At 56.1% G+C, this 18214-nt stretch overlaps 1 protein-coding gene and 1 non-coding gene across 4 annotated transcripts in view; both read right to left on the minus strand.

Annotated features, from left to right (window-relative positions):
- Positions 1–52: 52 nt before the first annotated feature.
- The window catches only part of KIAA0930, a 45934-nt gene continuing 27772 nt past the window's right edge, over positions 53–18214 (minus strand). Inside the window, exons 3-11 of one of the 3 annotated variants that reach the window (XR_002804570.2) lie at positions 14784–14909; positions 14604–14681; positions 14148–14249; positions 12701–12841; positions 11891–12085; positions 8767–8929; positions 7154–7312; positions 6086–6610; positions 5158–5600 (exon numbers count right to left, since the gene is read on the minus strand). Coding sequence is in view for 2 of the 3 variants with exons in the window: in XM_023631234.2 (XP_023487002.2) it covers positions 6570–6610; positions 7154–7312; positions 8767–8929; positions 11891–12085; positions 12701–12841; positions 14148–14249; positions 14604–14681; positions 14784–14909 (1005 nt within the window). In the remaining variant the exon portion in view is untranslated. Of the gene's footprint in view, positions 6611–7153; positions 7313–8766; positions 8930–11890; positions 12086–12700; positions 12842–14147; positions 14250–14603; positions 14682–14783; positions 14910–18214 lie in introns of all 3 variants that reach the window. The other 2 variants (XM_023631234.2, XM_070254082.1) reach the window with 2 other exon arrangements.
- MIR1249 (microRNA mir-1249) lies at positions 9827–9967 on the minus strand. Its single transcript, NR_128035.1, has one exon. It is a non-coding gene; the product is annotated as a microRNA mir-1249 (primary transcript).

Genomic DNA, 18214 nt, shown 5'->3' on the forward strand with positions numbered 1-18214 from the left:
TGTGTGTGCCCAGTAAAGGACGAACTTCACTGGTTTCCAGAAGTGGCTGGAATCTTTTAAATAAAATCGTTTATTTAAAATATAATCATTAAACTTCACTAAAAACCATGGTTATTTCAAACTGAGTAATCTGTTTTATTAAAGTCAGATTCCAAGATGAAAGACCCTTAATCCACATATAGGAAAGAAAGATCTTGTTAAATCTGTTGGCTTATGTAAAGGCCAAGTCAGGAGGGAATTCAATGAAGCCGTGAGCAAAAAAAAAAGACATCTTTTGTTTTATCCTCCAAAACAAATATTTTCCCTTCCTCATATAAATTCTCCAGCTGTTCTGTCATTTTAACAATCGAGCACAAAGTACAGCAGTTTACACATTCAACATGTATATATATACAGTGAACTATGGTATCATATTGATTACGTCATTGTACATTTCCCCTCCTCCCAGTATAAAATTCCAAAGGTTTTCCCTTCCAGTCAACATTTCTTTCTAAGCTAGGGCATGACAGTAGTTCCTAAAAGTTCCCCTAGGTCAGAATACAAGAACTGAAACAGCAACATGCCTTCAAGAGCAGGCAATGGATAGGAGCGAGGTGCTGCAGGCAGCTCCCTGGGCAGACACTTTTTCCCCCAAAACCTATTAAATGTTTTTCAGGTGACCATTTTAAAAGGCCCTCCTACTTATTTAAAAAAAGAGGGGTTTGATCTAGATGGCAAGGAAGGCGTCTTTCTTATCAACTAAACTGCCTCGTTCATAGCCACCGTCTCGTACAGTCAGCCCTGGGTGCTGCCGGTTCAGAAAATTCTCCTGGCACAGATGTTTCTAATGCAGTGACTGTTTCCAAGAGGTGTCATTTGATGTGATGACCCTCACTTTATGTCTGGATTTGTGTGTGCGTTCCTCTAGACCGCCCTTGTCACTCTGTCGCTCATTTTCTATAACTTTCTAGTGTCTTAGGCCTTACTTGTGCCCATCACCTTGTGACATAACTCACAGTTCACTTGACTGTGGAGAGAAAACCCCCCTGCCTGAGAGGTGACCCCAAGGCTGCTTCCATCAATAGTAGGCTCTGGTTGCATCAGCCCAAAAAATGTGCCAATGTGCTCGGCATCAACTCCATTAATTGTAGAGTTGGGAGGCAACCGGGAGCCAAAGTCCAACAAGCCGTCTTCCAGAAGACCAGCTAGCTTGTTGGAGCCTGCCTAAACTTGAACTTGGGACTCCTAACTTATGTTCTAGTCATTTTTCCACTTCTGTGAGGGCTTTTTATGAGGTTATCTTAGCCCCCGTGGCCGAGTGGGTAAGTTCCTGCGCTCCGCTTCAGCAGCCCAGGGTTTCGCCAGTTCGGATCCTGGGCGCAGACATGGTACCGCTCGTCAGGCCATGCTGAGGCGGCGTCCCACACAGCACAACCAGAGGCACTCACAACTAGAATATACAACTATGTACTGGGGGGCTTTGGGGAGAAGAAGGAGGAAAACAAAAAGGAAGATTGGCAACAGATGTTAGCTCAGGTGACAATCTTTAAAAAAAAAGAGGTTATCTAGAAAAAGGTTGGGAAACTTCACGATGGAAAGGGTATATACTGCTTCAAGGGGGCTGAGAGCTAAACCTGAAACACATCTCCTATGATTTAATTTTGCAAATGCAGCCTCTGACCAAACCACAGCCAGCAGCCCACCAACCCTCTCGCTGACTCCTAGGATGCCAAAGACAGGGCGTGGGGAGGTTTCCGGCAGTCTGCAACAGTTCAAAAAGTGATGTGTGGAAGCTCCGAAAAAAGTATAAGAAAGCTTTGGGGACAAATTAAGGTTTAGTCACTAACTGATCACATTGCTGTAACATCTATAGAGTATTTAATCTGAAACACCCTCACTAAATACAGATTCATCAGAGGAAAAACCAAGAAAAGTAAATTTAATATCCAACATGCAAATCAACTTTTGAAAGAAATGCAAAATCATAAAGCACAGCTAACGCTTGACCACAAGTACTGCTTAGAAATTATTTCTACTGTGTGTGGAAGATGGTTACTGCAGAAGCTGCTGCTGCTGTTTACGGAAACACCACTGACAGTGAGATCCTAATGTATTCAAGGGATGCCATCCTGGTGTTTTTGCTAAAATACATTTTGTAGAAATCACTTTAGTTTAAGCCCCAAAGTAGTGAAAAATCTCAACAGGTTTTCTTTGCAAGTTTAAGTATTCTCATAACAGAAGTCGTTTGGAAACCATAAAAGATTATTATTTACACCTAAATCACCCGACCTTCTACAAAGTGAGGAATGAAAGAATGAGGGTGAGAAAGACTGGGTGCTTCCGGCTGCTCAGCAGAGTTGGAGTATCACTCATTTTTGATCTGCTGAGCTCAGACGGGAACGGCGACAATACAGACGCCCACTGGCTCAGGAAGAACAGAGCACTGTCAACACGAACCCTGTCCACACGTCTGGCTTCCTCCACTTCTGAGGTCCACCCACCATGGAATTCTGACCCCAGCGCCCGGGCCACCTGGTGCTCAGTGACTTGGCTCCTGGGTGTGGTGCCCCAAGGAGCTCTCTAGGGCTCTTCGTCCCAGGGGCTCAGAGACAGGGCCAGAGGCGCCCCTTTCCCACTGAGGATCATGTCAGGGCCCAGTCAGTCAGCGAAAGAAACAAAGAAGGGAAGCCCCGCGTGTACCCACACCCAACTCCCGGAGGTCATCTCCCGAGAGGGCCGGGCAGAACTCTGGCTACCTGGCCTCAAGAGCAGCACTTCCTGACACCTCAAAGGCCACTTGTGTTCAAGCTCGAGGGCCAGATGTTGGCCAGCACTTGCATTTTTATGTCTCTTAGAGTCTGTGTCCTATTAGGGTGGCTACTTTTTAAAGAGAAGCAATTCTGCTTTCTGATGCAAAGAAGAGAGAGCTCGAACAGGAAGAATGCATGTAATATCGAAAGATATTGGTTTTTGAAACTGGATATGAAACTAAATTCTAGCTAAATTGGAAAACTGAACAGAATATATATCAGAGAGAAACCTACTAAGGCTCATTACAAAGCTGGCAGGCTTTCAGTTTGTGTAAGTCTTGAAAGAATTTCACCCAGCAATTTAAAGCCGCCGTACTATGACAATGTCAAATATACTTTTCACGTCAGTCGTCAGCAAACACCAACTGCAGAGGGCCCTCCCTCTGGACTGTCTTTTAATAGAAAACAACTTTTTACTTGATTCTTCCAAAGTTTACTAACTAGTCTATTTGTGATTAAAACATCAAAAATAGATCCTGGTTTGATTCTAGCTAGATTCTTTGGGAATAAAGTCACATGAGGAACACGACTTCATGTCGCTACTCTCATTGTCCCACGTAGATAGAAACCTACAGAATTTCTGATGACTTGCTCACAGGCCTCGCAAAGTCCGGAAGCTAGCAAGGACCCGACTCGTCAGGAAGCCCGCGGCTCCCCAGGCTGACCCGGCCAGGGAATGTTTTGCTTCTTTCTGTTCTCTTCTGACGACTTCTCTGCTACTTAGGTTTTAAATAATATTCTTCCTTTGAAATAATGAGCCCTGGCTGTTTTCAAAGGCAACTGGAAGTTCCAATGAGACACCAGAATAAGACCCAATGCCCCTAACCCTCAGGTACTGAGCGAAGAAGGAATGGAGATGACGTTACCTATCAGACGCCAGGACCACGGCATTTCTCTAAAAGAAAAAGGATAACTTCCTTATTCACGTCCTAGAAAGTGACACTCAGTTTCTTCAGGGGAAACTGTACTTAAATTCCCATTCCCATTGAAGAAACACGCACATGCTCTAGTCATCCCTGCCTTCTACGAGAGACAGGCACGTTTCCAGAGAGATTAAAGACAGCCTTAGAGAAGTAAAAATGGACCAACCCCAGGATGCGGGGGCGCTGGTTTTGGCCCTGCCACTTATCATTCTAGTACTTTGTTACTGATGTCATTTGTCTCTTTGAAAACACCAACCTCAGGGTACCAGCATACTGCCTGGTTACCGAGTGCCTCTAAGCACGTCTGAAATTCAGTATCGGAGGTACCCTGCAGAGGATCTAAAGACTGAGAAAGTTCAGCTCCACTGGACATGGGTCCGTCTGTCCTGGACAGCACAGTGTCATGGCTCAGTGTAGACGGGGGCCAGATGCCTGGGTTGGTCTCCTGCTATCACTGCTTGCTGTTCGATCTTGGGCAGTTCACGTAACCTCTCTGTGGCTGTTTCCTCATCTGTAAGATGGAGATAATGATAGTACCTGAATGTTTAGCACAGTACCCACACATGCTAGGTACTACCTAAGTGTTGGATACAAAACAGCCAAACCATCGTGCACATCTGTCCACATGCTTACAAATGAGGCATGGCCTCTGAGATCCCACGGGTACACACGTTTCTGAGCTCTGCAGAGCATTTCACACGTTACTGCAGCTGGCCCTCAGTTACCCTGCGAGGCAGGCGGAACTTAGGTTTGTCATTTTACAGAGGAGCCTGACTCGCCCAGGGACCCGCCAGGATGGTGGCTGAGCCTCAGAGCTTGGCCGGTTTCTGGCGCCCGTCGGGGGAACCTTCTCGTGCGCCTCACCTCTGAGACCGGGGGTCCGCTGCACTTCTGCCCGTGTCGAACTACCTCATCCTTCCACAAAAGATACATCAGGACTGTATTTCTCCCGAGAACTGGGTTCCAGAGTCTTCAGACCCCAGATGACCAGGGAGAAAAAGTTCCTCAGGAGAAAGCTGTAACTGCGCCCCCTGTACGTGCACTCGGGGACAGCACTCGGCTCCCCTGGAGAACACTCAGACAGCGTCTTGGAACCCTGGGCCGCAGCTCCCTGCGGCTCTGCTCCAACGCCTGGGGGCGAGACCAGGCCCGGGCTGCCCTAAGACACTGTTTTGGAACATGAAATCGTGCAGAGCTGAGATACAGCCGAGCGTGAGTGGGGGGCTGTCAGACAATGCGAGAGTGTTCAACCCCAACTCGGCACACGTCTTCTCGGCCTGGGTGACTATGGGGTCGGGGAAGCACCCCAACAGTCCAACGCCTGACCAAGCAATGCAGAACGGCTGGCGACCGCGCCTGGACCCAGTCATGTACTGGAACCCTGGAGACTTCAGTGAGGTAGGTGGTATCAGCCCCATTTTACAGGTGGGCAAACTGAGGCAGAATGAAATGCAATAGCTCGCTTTTAATAACAGCGTACAAAATCTAGAGAAAGCCCCAAAGTAGTCCTCTGTTCCCGGAGCCCAGTGCAAACCCCTGGAGTGCACAGAATAAAAACAGATGGGAGAACAAGCCCCGCCGATTCCCTTTCTCCCCCAAAGAGGGTCTCTAAACACCAAGAGGAACCCCTCAAATATTCCTGGGGACTTCAAACAAAAGGACATAGAAACAGAGACCCAGCTTACAGTTTATTCCCAGTATGGGAGGGGAAATGCATCTGCTCTCGAGAAGGCTCCTGGTTGGGAGAAGAGCACAACGTGTCATCGCAGACGGAAGTCCTCCTGGCTGGAAGGAGGCCCCAGGCGAGCCCGAGGCTGGACGGCTACTCGCACGCACCGACCAGACCGGCCGCGCGGAAGCCAATTCCTCTTTGCCTCAGTCAGGTGGTCTGAGAAAGGAGACCAGCTTACTCAGTCAAAGGAATTAAGCTCTAGGAAACTAGGGAAGATGAAACTCCCTTCCCCACCCCCGGCCCCCAGAGGGTGGAGGTTCTACCCAGAACCTTCCCGGGAGGATGCCAACCCCACCCCACCATCCACCCTTGCTGAGATCCCACTCTCGTCCGGTCTGGCTACTCAGCCCTCCCATGTGCCCTCAGAGTCCACGTTCTGCGGGCCCCACCAGCCATGGGCCAGAGTGGGATGTCTCCAAGTAGAGGTGTGTGTGTTGGCGGTGCTCTTTGGCTGGAAGCAAAGGCCATTCTGGCGGGATCGGGGCCTATCTGCCCAGCTCGAGGCCTTTCTGGAAGCGGGCACAGGGTGAGGTATTCCCAGCCCAGAGTAAAACCATCCAACAGCTTGTGTTCCCCATCTCCCCATGTAACCCACTTATAACCAAGTGTAAAGGAGGGAGGACGGACGAGTCGGGACTAACTCAAATGCTGAAGTTCATACAGCATCGCAACATCTTAGGCCATTTTCCTGAAGAAAGGTCGCCAGTTTGACACTGAGCCCCCAGCTGGGTGGTCTCCACCTGCTGTCTGCTGGGACGTGAGCGTCAGGCCAGCAGGTCTGGACACACTCTGGATGTTGGCTGCTCCTTCACTCTCTCTCGTGGCCTCTTGGCATCTCTGGTCCTCTTTGGGTGCAGAGGGCTCTCCAGAGATGGGCTGGGGGTGATGGGTGATGGGGGTGGGTGCAGGGGCAGGAGCAGAGCCAGCAGGGAGGAGAAAGAGGCACTTCAGTTAGGGCTGGTGTTCGTGGAGTCGGCCCTGGCCCCGGGAGTCGAGTGGCCCCGCCTGGCTCTGGCTCCGGCGCTGGGTTGTCACAGAAGACCCCGGTGGCGGTGGACAGGTAGGCACTTGGCAGCACTCCAGGGCCGGGCAGGGCCGGGGGCTCTGCGCGGGCTCCGCACACGGCTAGGTCATCAGGATGGGCTTCTGCCGGACTTCCAGGATGTCTAGGGCGGCAGGACGGGAGCGCGTGAGACAAGGAAGTTAACGCTGAGCGGTGCGGCGACGACAGCTCCACTGATGGAGGAGCCCACACCGAGTAATTACACGCATCTCCTCCTCCAGCCCTCAGGGAACTGCAACGCTGTGATCGCCCCGTCTGATGGACAGGGGGACGGGCTTGGAGCGGCTGCATGGCCTGGCCAGGCCCCAGCAGAAGTGGGGCTCAGACACCGGCTTGCCTGGCTCTGGAGCCACCGCGTGGCCCTGCTGCTCTGCCCATGAACTGTACCTCTCCCACAAGTGATGCACACCCAGGGGTTTGAAGCCACTCGAGAAGGGACAGCAGGGGCTGCCCAGCGCTGCACAGAGGGCTACCTTAGGGGAACAGGGAGGTCGAGAGCCCTGCTTGGAAACCTACTGATGGGCTCCCGACTGGAAATGACGGGCCGAGGTCAGACACCCCACGAGTGGGCCTCAGGCCAGCAGGGCCCAGGAATCAGGCTGGCTACACAGAAGTGACAGTGGTTTTCCAACTCCGCCAACATTACCTGTTAAGATCCGATGCAGCGGCAAAGTGACGTAGGTTAAGTGTGCATAGAGAAGGAAATTTCCATCTGCTCTGTTCAGCTTCAGCCAGGACCCAACTAGAGACCGCCCTGTGCCAGACAGGGACCGAGACCGCAGGTTGGTGGCATTATGCAGGTCGGCTAGAGGGGAGAAGGCGGGGTCAGGGCCCAGGCAGGGGTCTCCTAGGAGAAGCAGAACACTTCCCACTCCAGGTGACTCCTTCCCAGCCCAGCCCCCCCCTCTGCGGGCCGCTCTACCCTCCAGCTGGAGCATCCCACCCTCCCTGCCTGTCCAGCCCTGCCCCAGCCCTCAGGCCCACACCGCCCCTCGGAGCTCTCCGGGACTCCCCTTCTCTGTCCTGGAGCTCAGCTCTCCTCCACGGGGTCTGGCACATCGCCACATTGTGTTACTTCTCTGCTTCTGGCCCTATCTGTCACTGGAATCAGGCACCATCAGTCTGCAGGGCACAGGGGCCAGCCTGGGATGACCTGTCACCATCACCCAGTCTTACGAATCACCCGGGGAGGCGGGCTGGGTGGTTATTAACGTTTCCTACTGATCTGGAAACAAGTCGAGGTGGGGAAGGCACTTGCCCAAGCTCACAGGAGCAAGTCAAGGCTGGTGCTGGAGTCTCCTGGCCCTGGCCAGGGTCTTGTCCAGCAGGGCCTCTGTCTCATGGCCCTGGAGGCCAGGACCACTCAAGGCCACAGTCCCAGCTCCCCGCCGGGGGCAGTCCATGTTGTCAGTGAATCCTTCCACTCTTTCATTAGTCCAGCAAACATGCATGGAGTTCCTGACATGCCGGGCGCCCAGCTCAGTCGGGAGGACGATGGCATAACACACGCTCAGGCCTCCCAGGCACAGGGTTGACCAGAACCTCCCAGCTTGTCTCCCATCAGCCAACCCTGCCTCCTACGGTCTGTGCTCCGCATGGACCACTGCACGGTACTGTCAACATTCACATCTGATTTTGTCACTCTTGCCCAGAACCCTCTGATGGCTTCCCGCTGCTCTTGGGATGAACGTGGCTCGCACCCTCTGTGTGGCTCAGCGAGTGGGAGACTGGCGGAGATGCTAGGAGGCCACCAGACAGTCAGGCGTGGGCCTGGGGAGGCTGGAGGCAAGGACGCACAGGAGCGCAGGTGAGCCCTAAGGAGACTTCACCGAGCAAGGGGAGACCCTGAGGGACACCCCGACTGAAGGTTCTAGAATGAGGGCCAGCTGGCCAAAGACAGCACTGAGGAGGAGTAACTCAGCAGTCTGAAGCCACAACATGCACGAAGGAACCAGAGAGCTCCTCTCTCCCTCAGCAAGTTTTCTTGCACCCTCTGTGCGGGACAGTCAGCCCACCAGCATCAGAAGTCCAGGACCCTGCAATGGTGTGCAAACCGCCCTGCACACCTCACACCCTGAACACAGAGAGCACAGGCATGGGAGTTCCACGAGGCAGGGGCCTCTGTCTGTTCACGGCTCCATCCCGCCCCAGCCCACGGGCACCCACTCTCTCAATGCAAGTAGATGAATGAATGAACCAAGGGGAGACTGAAGGGGCGCAGGCGGGTGGGCCCTTGGGACATAAAGGGGCCAAGGTCACCTCCGCCGTCGTCCTCCCGGAAGAACTCCTCGCTGTCGTTGGCGGAATGGGACTTCTTCATCTCAGCAATCCGGTTCCGGGGCACCTTCCTCTTGAGGGATGGGGAAAAGAAGGCAGGCCGGTTGTTCCGCTCCGGGGTGGGGGGTGTGCTGAAGGAGGTCACCTGGGAACAAAGAGCATAGTCACCCGAGCAGCCCATGCAGCGCTGGGGGTCCCAAAGCCCACGCATCTCCTGCCCAGACTGAACCAACACAGAGCTCAGGGAGCGCTGGGAGGGAGCACTGAGCGGAGGAGGAGACCTGGTCACTGGCCGTGCCCTCTGGAGGGCTGGCCACGCTGGGCTATGCAGGCACTGGGAGATGGTTTCAGCGTGGGGACGGGCAGAAGGGCCCAGCCGCCAGCTCCGCCCGGCAGGACCCAGGCTGCCCTCTTGTGGGCCTCAGACACCAGTTAGGGGGTTGTTCAAGTGCAAAGCAAGACTGCTGATGCCTCAGCCCAAGCACCTACCACAGAACCCACCAAGCCTTGCCAACCCCCCAAGCGGAGAACTAGCATCAGCCCCATCTGACAAACGAGCAAACTAAGGCAGGACAGCGACCTTGACTTGACAAGGTCACCCAGCAGGGTAGTGGCAAAACTGAGACTGCACCCCAGGTCCTGTGCCTCCTAAGGCTGCGTTCCTCCCCCAGTCTCTTCTCTTGCCTAATATGTGCCCATCCCTCCCCCCAGGCATCCTTTCACAGAAGCACTACGGCTCAGCAGCTCTGTGCTTCCATCGCCTCCTCTCTCTTCTAAACCACACTGTCCGTCAACCAAACGTTCTCCACACCCACCCGGGGCCAGGCGGGTGCAGCACTAAGGACAGACAGGCAAATGACACTGGTCCCTGCCCTCAAGGAGCTCACAGTCTGCTGGGGGCGACAGACTCGGAAAGTGACAACCACAGACTCCATATTGGTTGCTGAGACAGAAAAAGGGAAGCACAGGATACAGGGAAGCACAGAGGCAGAAGGGATCAACAGCCTGGGAAATCAGGAAAGGCTTCCAGGAAGAGACGCTGCTTGAGCTGGGTCTTGAAGGACGAGTAGGAGTTCGCCAGGTGAAGAAGGGGGGGAAGGGCGTTCCAGGCAGAGGGAACTTGGCCCATCTCCTCCCTCCTCCCCACGCAAACAAGAATCTGAGGAACAAGATGAGCTGGGACTGAGACTTCAGGAGCCCCATCAGCCTCCTCGTCACGGCTCCGACATCCACAGTCCCGGCGGCCGCTGGGCTCCAGACGGTCCTCCCACAAGTCAGGGAAGGTTTTTAAAAGATAAAAAACAGACACCAGAAACCACAATACACACAGAATCTGCATTTGTCATGTGCTGGTTACAAATGACCCCCCCTGGAAAAGGGGGACAAGCAACAGTAAGCACAGAGGTGGCAGGGGCCTGAGCAGTCCCCAGGAGGTCAGGCCCCGGCACTGACAGCTGCGTGACCCTGCCAAGTCCCTCCCCTTGACCCCAGGCCTCTCTGATGTTTGAGCCCCGGGCTTTCACAGGCACCATCTCCTCCCCCCATCCACCCCCACTGACAGACGGAGAGCCCAGGCTCTCCAGGCTCAGAGAGGTCTCCCAACATATCTGCACTCACGCAGCAAACAAGTGGCTGGAATTGGCACCCAGGTTTGTCCAGCCCGGAGCCCAGGCCACAGCTTCACAAGGACCTTCACATACAGGTTTTATCAGGGTTTCAATGGGCAATTTAGGACCAGGGAGAAGAATTAGGCTCCTTATCTCAGTAATGACCTCAGAAATATAAACCACCTCTCATTCCAAAGATGAGAGAGGCCTTTGCCTGGAATTCTCACCCATCTTTGCAAAAAATTAGCATTTATTGGTTTTGTTCTGCTTATAAAACACATTCATTGTGGAAGATACAAAACAAAAAAAAGTTATAAAGAAGAGAGAGAAAACCCCCATCTGACTAGCTGGACACAGGCATGGCTAACATATTTTTACAGAATTAAAGGTATAGCAAACACACCGCCCCCATCTCGGGCCATCAGCGGTAATCACTATTTACATTCGTAAGTCACCTTCCTGAGAAGGCCAAGAGCAAAGGGTACAGAGAGCAGCTGCGACCTGGGGAGCGCTCCTGAGGCCGAGCCGTGCAAGGGGCGTGCTGTGCAGCGGCTCCCCGAGCCCCCGCACCTCGGGCAACAGCTGTTCTCACCCTGCTTCTGGATGAGAAAACCGAGGCTCAGAGAGGAAGAGACTGGCCCCAGGCCAGGAGCAGCAGGGCCCAGATTCCAGCCCACGAGGTAGCACCCTGAGCCCCTCTCCTGGAGATGGGCTGGGCAAGGCTGCCTCCCTGCCCCCGGGCGCTAACTTACTGTCCTCTTCCAAGACCCACAGCTCTGAGCAGCCCCCTCTAGAAGACCCACGGGAGCAAAGGCCAGGGGCCTGGGAACTTTCTCCTGCCTGCGCCCTGGGCCCCACTGGAGGCTCTGGGAATAGAGCTGCGCTGGTCTTGGCTTCCCAGGCCTGGGGAAGGATGGTGGCCTAGAAAACAGGAGGGCTCCGAGGCTCAGTGCTGTCACACGAGAGCCATGGGACCCGGGTGAGCCTGGGTGCCCAGGTCTGCAGAGAGGAATGCTCAAGCCCACCCACAGGGCTGCCGGTGGACTCCCAGCAGTTCAGATACACAACACCTTGTAAACAAGGGGACCCGACAGAGAAGAGATGGGTGGCCCCAGGGCCTCTGAGCTCTCTGGCTGAGCCTCACAGGGCAGGAGGGAGGGGAGCCAAGCTCATCATCACCCCATCTCACTCACCAGGGAAGGCTGGTCACATGCCCAGCTCGCCCAGAAGGTCCACCAAGGCAGGCGCCAGGATGTGGTAAACTCAGCTGGCTGTGGTGGCAGCTCAGGGAGGCAGAAAGAGCTCTGGCCCAGGTACTAACCTGCTGTGTGATCTTGGGCAAGTCACTTGCCTTCTCTGAACCTCAGTCTCCTCACTGGGGGGTGGGGAGCATGGCACCTACCTCACAGGGTGGGGGGATGTAGGGATCAGGGAGACGCTGGGAAGAGGATGTGACGGACAGGAGGCACCACCCCTCCCCCGAGTGGCACTGCCCTTACCCGCTCGTGCATGGGCGAAGCCGGGCTGGAGTCCTCTTCTGTCCCACAGGGGGACGTGTCACCAGTGGACACACGGCTGACCGCCATCTCAGCGTGGCCCTTGCCCTGTGGCCCCTTCATGCGTACAAACTCCATGTTGTTGTACTTGTAGAAGCCAAATGACATCTTCTGTGCCATCCGGGCTGCCACGCTCACCTGCGGATGGGGGAGATGGCCTGAGTCAGCGCAGGGAGAGATGGCCTCTCCCCAGGACACGAGCAGCCAGGATGACCATCCCTCAAGGAGCAGGCCCTGAGGGCTGCCCCCCCACCCTGGGGGAGACCCAGCCCGGCTGAGCTGCCCACGCCCAGCAGCAGGGCGGTGATGGGATGCTTGGATCCCTGGTGATGCTCCTCTCTGTCTGACCCTCGGCCCACAGCAGGCCCAGCACCAGGCTGGGAACAGAGCCCCAGCCCTTGGGCATCTGAGACCGCCTCCCCTTTCCCCTTCCTTCCTAGGTTTCGAGGGAGGCGAGCCTCTGGACGGGGCCTGGTTGCAGGAGAGCAGCCGTCCACCAGGATCAGTCAGGGGCCGGTTTCAGGAGAGTTTTCACTCAGGGCGGCCCGAGTGGGCTGAGACATGAAGAACGCAACATAAAGCAGGCCCTGAGCCACTTAACAGGGGCCAGGGTGGGCGGCAGGCACTCTGAGGAGGGGCGGTTACAGCACAGAGCCGGCGAGGACAGAAGGGGGGCTGTGGAGTGCCTGCCCCCAGCCCTGGGCAGACAAGGGTCCAGTCCTTGGGAGACCATGGGCCCACCCCTGCACTCACTCGGTTGTCATACACCTTCTTGAGTGCCTCATAGCGGATGGAGCCCTGAAAGATGACCCCTTGGAACGTGTTGGTTTTGTCACTGGCCACCAGCTCCACACAGACCATCTCTCCTTCCCCCACAGTCATGTCACTGAACACCTGGGATGCGACACAAGGAGGAGACGGGGACATTGACTGTCAGCTGCCTATCACCAAAACCACAGCCCAGCCAGCTCCCATCCCACCACCCCCGGTCACTCGCCCAGGCCTGCCAGGGAGGACCGCTCAGAAAGCTCCCATTTTGTAGGTGAGAACACTGAGCCACAGATGTCAGGACATTTGCCCAAGGCCAGGCAGCCCTTCCACCAGGCCACTGAGGCCAGCACAGCAACAGGAACAGCCTCACTGTGGGCAGGGTGGTGTCTAGTGGGGGCGGGGGAGCGTTTCGTAACAATGACTCGGAGACCGGAAGAGGACACACCGCCCAGCTGGCCGTTGGGAGGATGCCCCCTCATCACACTTCCTCATGCTAAGGAGTGAGACAGTTTACAAAGACTGTCCAGTCCACTTTCTAGAATCTTCTTCTAGCTGTGGCTAGCTCTGGCTGTGAGCAACCAGCCCCGCCTGCCACCCTATCGGCCCGCCCCCGAGCTGCAGGCACAGGCTGAGGAGTGCTGACAGAGGGACCGCCTGCCTGAGTCACTACTCCCAGGGGCTGGTGTACAGACCCAGCTTTGAGGTCACACAGACTCCGGCTCCAGTTCGGCTCTGCCATGAACGAGCCGTGTGAGCCTGGGGCGGGCACTGAAGCCCGAGCCTAAGGTGCTTCAAGACACCATCAAACCCAGAAGAGACCCCGAAAGACACACCCTTCCTCCTGAGTCCTCCAGGGCCCTGAGCACCTCTGGCCAGGCCGACGGGGAAGAGTGGCTGGGCAGTAGCTGGTGGGGTCGGGATTGGGGTGCAGCCGGGTTCTTCCCACACCCTGGGTTTCCCTGGGTGAGTCACCTTCTCCCTTGGGCCCCACTTTTCCCAACCTTAAAACAAAAGCGTGGCCCAGAAAGCTTCCAAGGCCCCACCCCTCTCTGACACCCTAGGATCCCAAGACGGCAGGGGAGGGGGAGAACGTTACAGAGTTTAATGGCGACAGTAATTGACTCGTCCCACCCAGGCAGCCCTCCCTGTAGGAGTTTACGATGCATTCTCCCACGCACGAGCTCGTGTGATCTTTGACTCCGACGGGTGAGTAGGACAGACGACATGACGCTCATTTTACCGATGAGAAAACTGGGGCTCAGAGCAAGGAGGACTCCTCTGCCCCGAGTCAAACAGCAGCAAGAGGGGGCCATGTCTGCAGGAGGCTGGACCCACCCCGCTCCCAGCGCCCTTTCTGGACGGGGGGGGCCTGAGGGAGAGAAGCAGCTCACACTCCCTGATGGGGACGCTAGAGGCAAACGCGGCTCACCTCCTCGAAGCTGTCGATCATGAAGAAGATGTTGGGGTAGCTGATCTTGGACTCCTCCCCCTTGCTGTCCATGGGGTGTTTGCTGGGGGATGCAAACACTTGCTGGAAGAGAGAGTTTAAGGATTACGTGAGGGCCCACCCTGCACCCAGGCTCAGACCCCTCATCTGAGTGGAACGTGTTGTCCAAGGCACAGGTCACCATGGTCACACTGCTCAGAGCCAGGCCAAAGCCAGAGGGACCCCTCTGGAGAATGCTGTTTGGATGACATGGTTCTGCGCTCCTCGCATGGGACATAGGACCCTGGAGCTGAACGCATTTCTGGAGTGAGACCTTCACCTCTGGGGCTGGACGTGAGGAGGACTCTTCTCCCCTAAATAAACACTGGGCAACCAGAGAGCCATTCTGGGCTGAGCTGGCAGTGAGGAGTCCTGGGGGCTCTGGGCCCCGTGGCTCACCTGAGATTTCTTCTTATGGATGTGGATGTCCCCCCCATCAGCGCGTGTGCACACAGCACATGTCACCATGTAGTCCAGCTGGAAGAGAGCACAGCACAGTGTGTGTGGAGGGGTCTGCTGTCCGTCAAGGCCTACCCACAGCCCTCTCCCTGGAGCCCTGCCCCCCACTGCACCCTGTACCTTCTGCAGGATGAGATTCAGGCAGACGCTCTCTTCCCAGTCAATGTCAGGGTCTCCCAGGCCTGGCAGCTTCTTGGAATCCCGCCGGTACACCTCCACCTCCACCTCGGGCTCAGCCTCAGCCAGCTGCGAGGCACAGGGCAGAAGTGAGTCCCAGCCCCGCTGTGGCATCTGGAGCTCTTCTCCCTGACTACTGCACTGGTCAAGGTGTTAACACAGACACGACTCCAGCCTTACCCCTCCATCTCTAGCTATTAGACCCAGAGATCACCAAGAACTGAGCCTCCGAGGTCCCTCGGGCCTCTGCAGCAGAAAGGGGGATCCCAGCAACCTGTCCCACCCATACTGCTGTTCTTCACCCTGCCAACAGACGACCTGTCCACCCAGCCACCCTCCTGCACTAGTGCAGGAAGCACGCGGGTTGCTATGGAGACTGGGTACCAGCTTGCCTGCCTGTGGGATGGGGAGGGGGCGGGAGGCAGCCGGGCTTGCCGCAGAGGCCCCGCAGTGCGCAGGCGCTGAAGAAGGCCCACACTGCGCCTGCGCCTGCCAAGGGCTTCCCTCCCTTTCTGTTCTTTTGAACAATGGGGCAAAGAAGCTGCCTGGGGACAACTCGAGTTTCCCGACTCCCCTTCCTGGGCCGCCCTGCGCAGCCTGGGCCCATGAGCTCTCCTCACATTGCTGCCTGCCCCCTGTCCCCCAAACACTACAGTCAGACACTAAACGACCCACCCTGGCAGGGCACAATGTCATGTGGGTCTAGCACCACCCACCCACCCCCCCTCACCACCACCGTCTCCCGCTCTACATGTGCTGGTCCTTTCACACGGAATGTCCTTGATCCACTGTTGTCCCCTCTCTATCCTACCACACTCCAGCCAGATGCCCCTCCTTCTTTTTGTGGGCTCCCCCTCGCCCCCCGTTCTTCCCACCATCACAGCACCAACCGTTCTGTGTCACTGGCTATGCTGTCTGTCCCAACAGACTGGGGGCTCCACAGGACAGCGCCAGGTCGGAGTCACTTCTGTGCTCCCAGTGCTGGGGGAGGGGCATCTGTACATAGCTCACTGTGTTCAATGGAACATTCTAGCACACAAATAGCCAGATTGCCACAAGCTCCCATGGACTCAGCTCCCCTCCCTGACCTCAACACCCCCCAATCTTCAATAGAGTCTGCACACAGCCGTGCCCGCCTGCTCCAAATTCCTCAGTCCTGGATCCAGGGAACTTCTCCTCCCCCCAAGAAAGAGCTGTGATCGGCCTGTTCTTTTTGCCTCCCCACCTGGCCTCTCCAGGACCATGCAGACCTGACCTCTCCCCTCTCCCGCCTGCCCTCCTGGAGAATTCAAGGCCGAGCTGACTAGAGCTGGGGCCTCTCCTGGCACCGAAATTCAAGGTACAGCTGAGAGTGTCTCAGACGCACCCAGTCCTTATTAGAGCCTCTGGTCTCGACAGACTGCCTTTGGAAAAGACTGAGATTTGCACAAAAACATTGTCTGCAATGTGACTCCAGCAGATGTCAACAGGCCAGAGTGGTGGAGGGCAGAGGCCAGAGCCCACAGCCCTGCCACCTCCTAACTGTCCACCCTTGGGCTGAGGGCTCCCCAGTTCCAGTTTCTCTGCTGGTGAACTGTGGAGGCAGGAGTGCGCGCATCTCCAGAGCCGTGCTGACAGAGGAGAGCATGCCCAGTACGGGGTCACCAGCAGCGAGCCTCCTAGATGCTCACCGCCTTCTGCCAGGGGACTCGCGAGGTCACATCACCCCGAACATCTGGCCTCCCAGGTGTGTGTGACGGCAGGCCTCTTCGACTGTCACTTCTCCAAGTCTTCCTCTTCCCACGCCTTCCCAGGGCCCCAGGTACCATCTTGGTGCCGATGCTCCCAAATCTCTACCTTCGTCCCTGGCACCTCCGCTGAGTTTCAGACAGGAGACCCACTGCCTGGACGACATCTCCATCTGGACGTCCCACAGGCACCTCTGACTCAACTCCCCTCCTCTTGTGTCCCCTCCTATGATGGGCACCATATTCACCCCAGGCCCAAGTCAGAGACCTGGCTGTCAGGCTGCCTTCCCTCCACCCCGCGCTCAATCATGTGAGGCCGTGCTCGTCAAGCCCACTTCCTTGGCCTCCCTGGCACCATCTGACCAGTCCTCTGCGCCCACCCCCTCCCGGGTTCGGGCCACCACCCACGGCCTCTTGACAGTCTCCTTGCTTCAGCTCTGACCCTCTCCAGTCCTTCCCCCACCCACCGCTCGAGCTTGTTAAACAGAACTCTGACCTCGACCCCCTCCTCAGTTTCTCAGGCTCAGTGGTTCCCCAAGGCTTTGGGGACAAAACCCAAACTCCTGGGCATGACCTTCAGCATCCACAGGATCTGGTCCCTGACCACCTCGCTTCCTTGCTCCTCACCTTTCTCTCCCCAGCCGCACAGAACCGCCAGCACCCACCCGAATGCATGGGGATTTACAGACTTTCAGGGCCACTGTTTGGGCCATCATCCGCCCTGCTGAAGGACCCCTTTTCCCCTTCCTTTAAGACTCATCTTACCCAAGTGGCCTCTGCTGACACTCCCATCCCTTCTGGTCACTGTAGCTACCCCACTGTAGTGGCTCACTGTGATGTACTTCTTGGTCCCAATGCGCAAAGGCCCAGTGACAACACACAGTCCCACAGACAGCTGCTGCAGACACCAGATGAACACCAGGGGACCCAGGCCAACCCTGAGTCTTCCTGCATGTCACACAGCCCAGCCAGACTGGCTGTATGGCACCCGCAGGGAAGACACTGTTCTCCTTTGCAGCCGGCACTAGGCCTGTCCCTTTGCAGAAAACCTGTTCTCCAGGTGTTGGGCTCAAAGAGCAGGCCCAGAGCAGGGAGGGCCCCGAGCGCTTGGTGTGCAGGCCACAGCCAACAGGCCCCGGCCCTGGGGCCACAGGGCCCTGGACTTGGAGCAGGGCAGCCTGCAAATTCCAGACCTGCCTCCAAGGCCCTCCCATCTTTTCTGTGTAAAGGAAAACAATGCATTTCCATGTTTGGCATACAGGTTGCTTCAACATTTTACAAACTGCTAGAGCTTCTGAAGAGCAGAGAAGGAAACACGCAAAGTTTGTTTTAACTCCTCTACACACTTAAATTTAGCGGATGAAACGCCTGAGGCGAGTCACTTCACCCCCGAGCCCTCGGGTTCCTTGTCCTCAGAAAGGGGATAGTAACGCCCGCCCCGTCCAGTTGTCGGCAGGACACTGAAGAGCGCAGCCTGTGTCTGCACAGGGCAAGGCTCCAGAAGTGGTGGCAGCATGACCTCACCAAGCCAGGTCACCCTGTCCGCGGCCAGGGAGGACCCCGGACTCTGGGATCAAACCTCTGCCCTGTCATTTATTTATTCATTACGAGAGGCTGGCCCAATCACCTAGCCTCTGACCTCAGTTT

This window comes from Equus caballus, chromosome 28 (assembly GCF_041296265.1).
Source record: "Equus caballus isolate H_3958 breed thoroughbred chromosome 28, TB-T2T, whole genome shotgun sequence".
NCBI classification, from domain to species: Eukaryota; Metazoa; Chordata; class Mammalia; order Perissodactyla; family Equidae; genus Equus; species Equus caballus.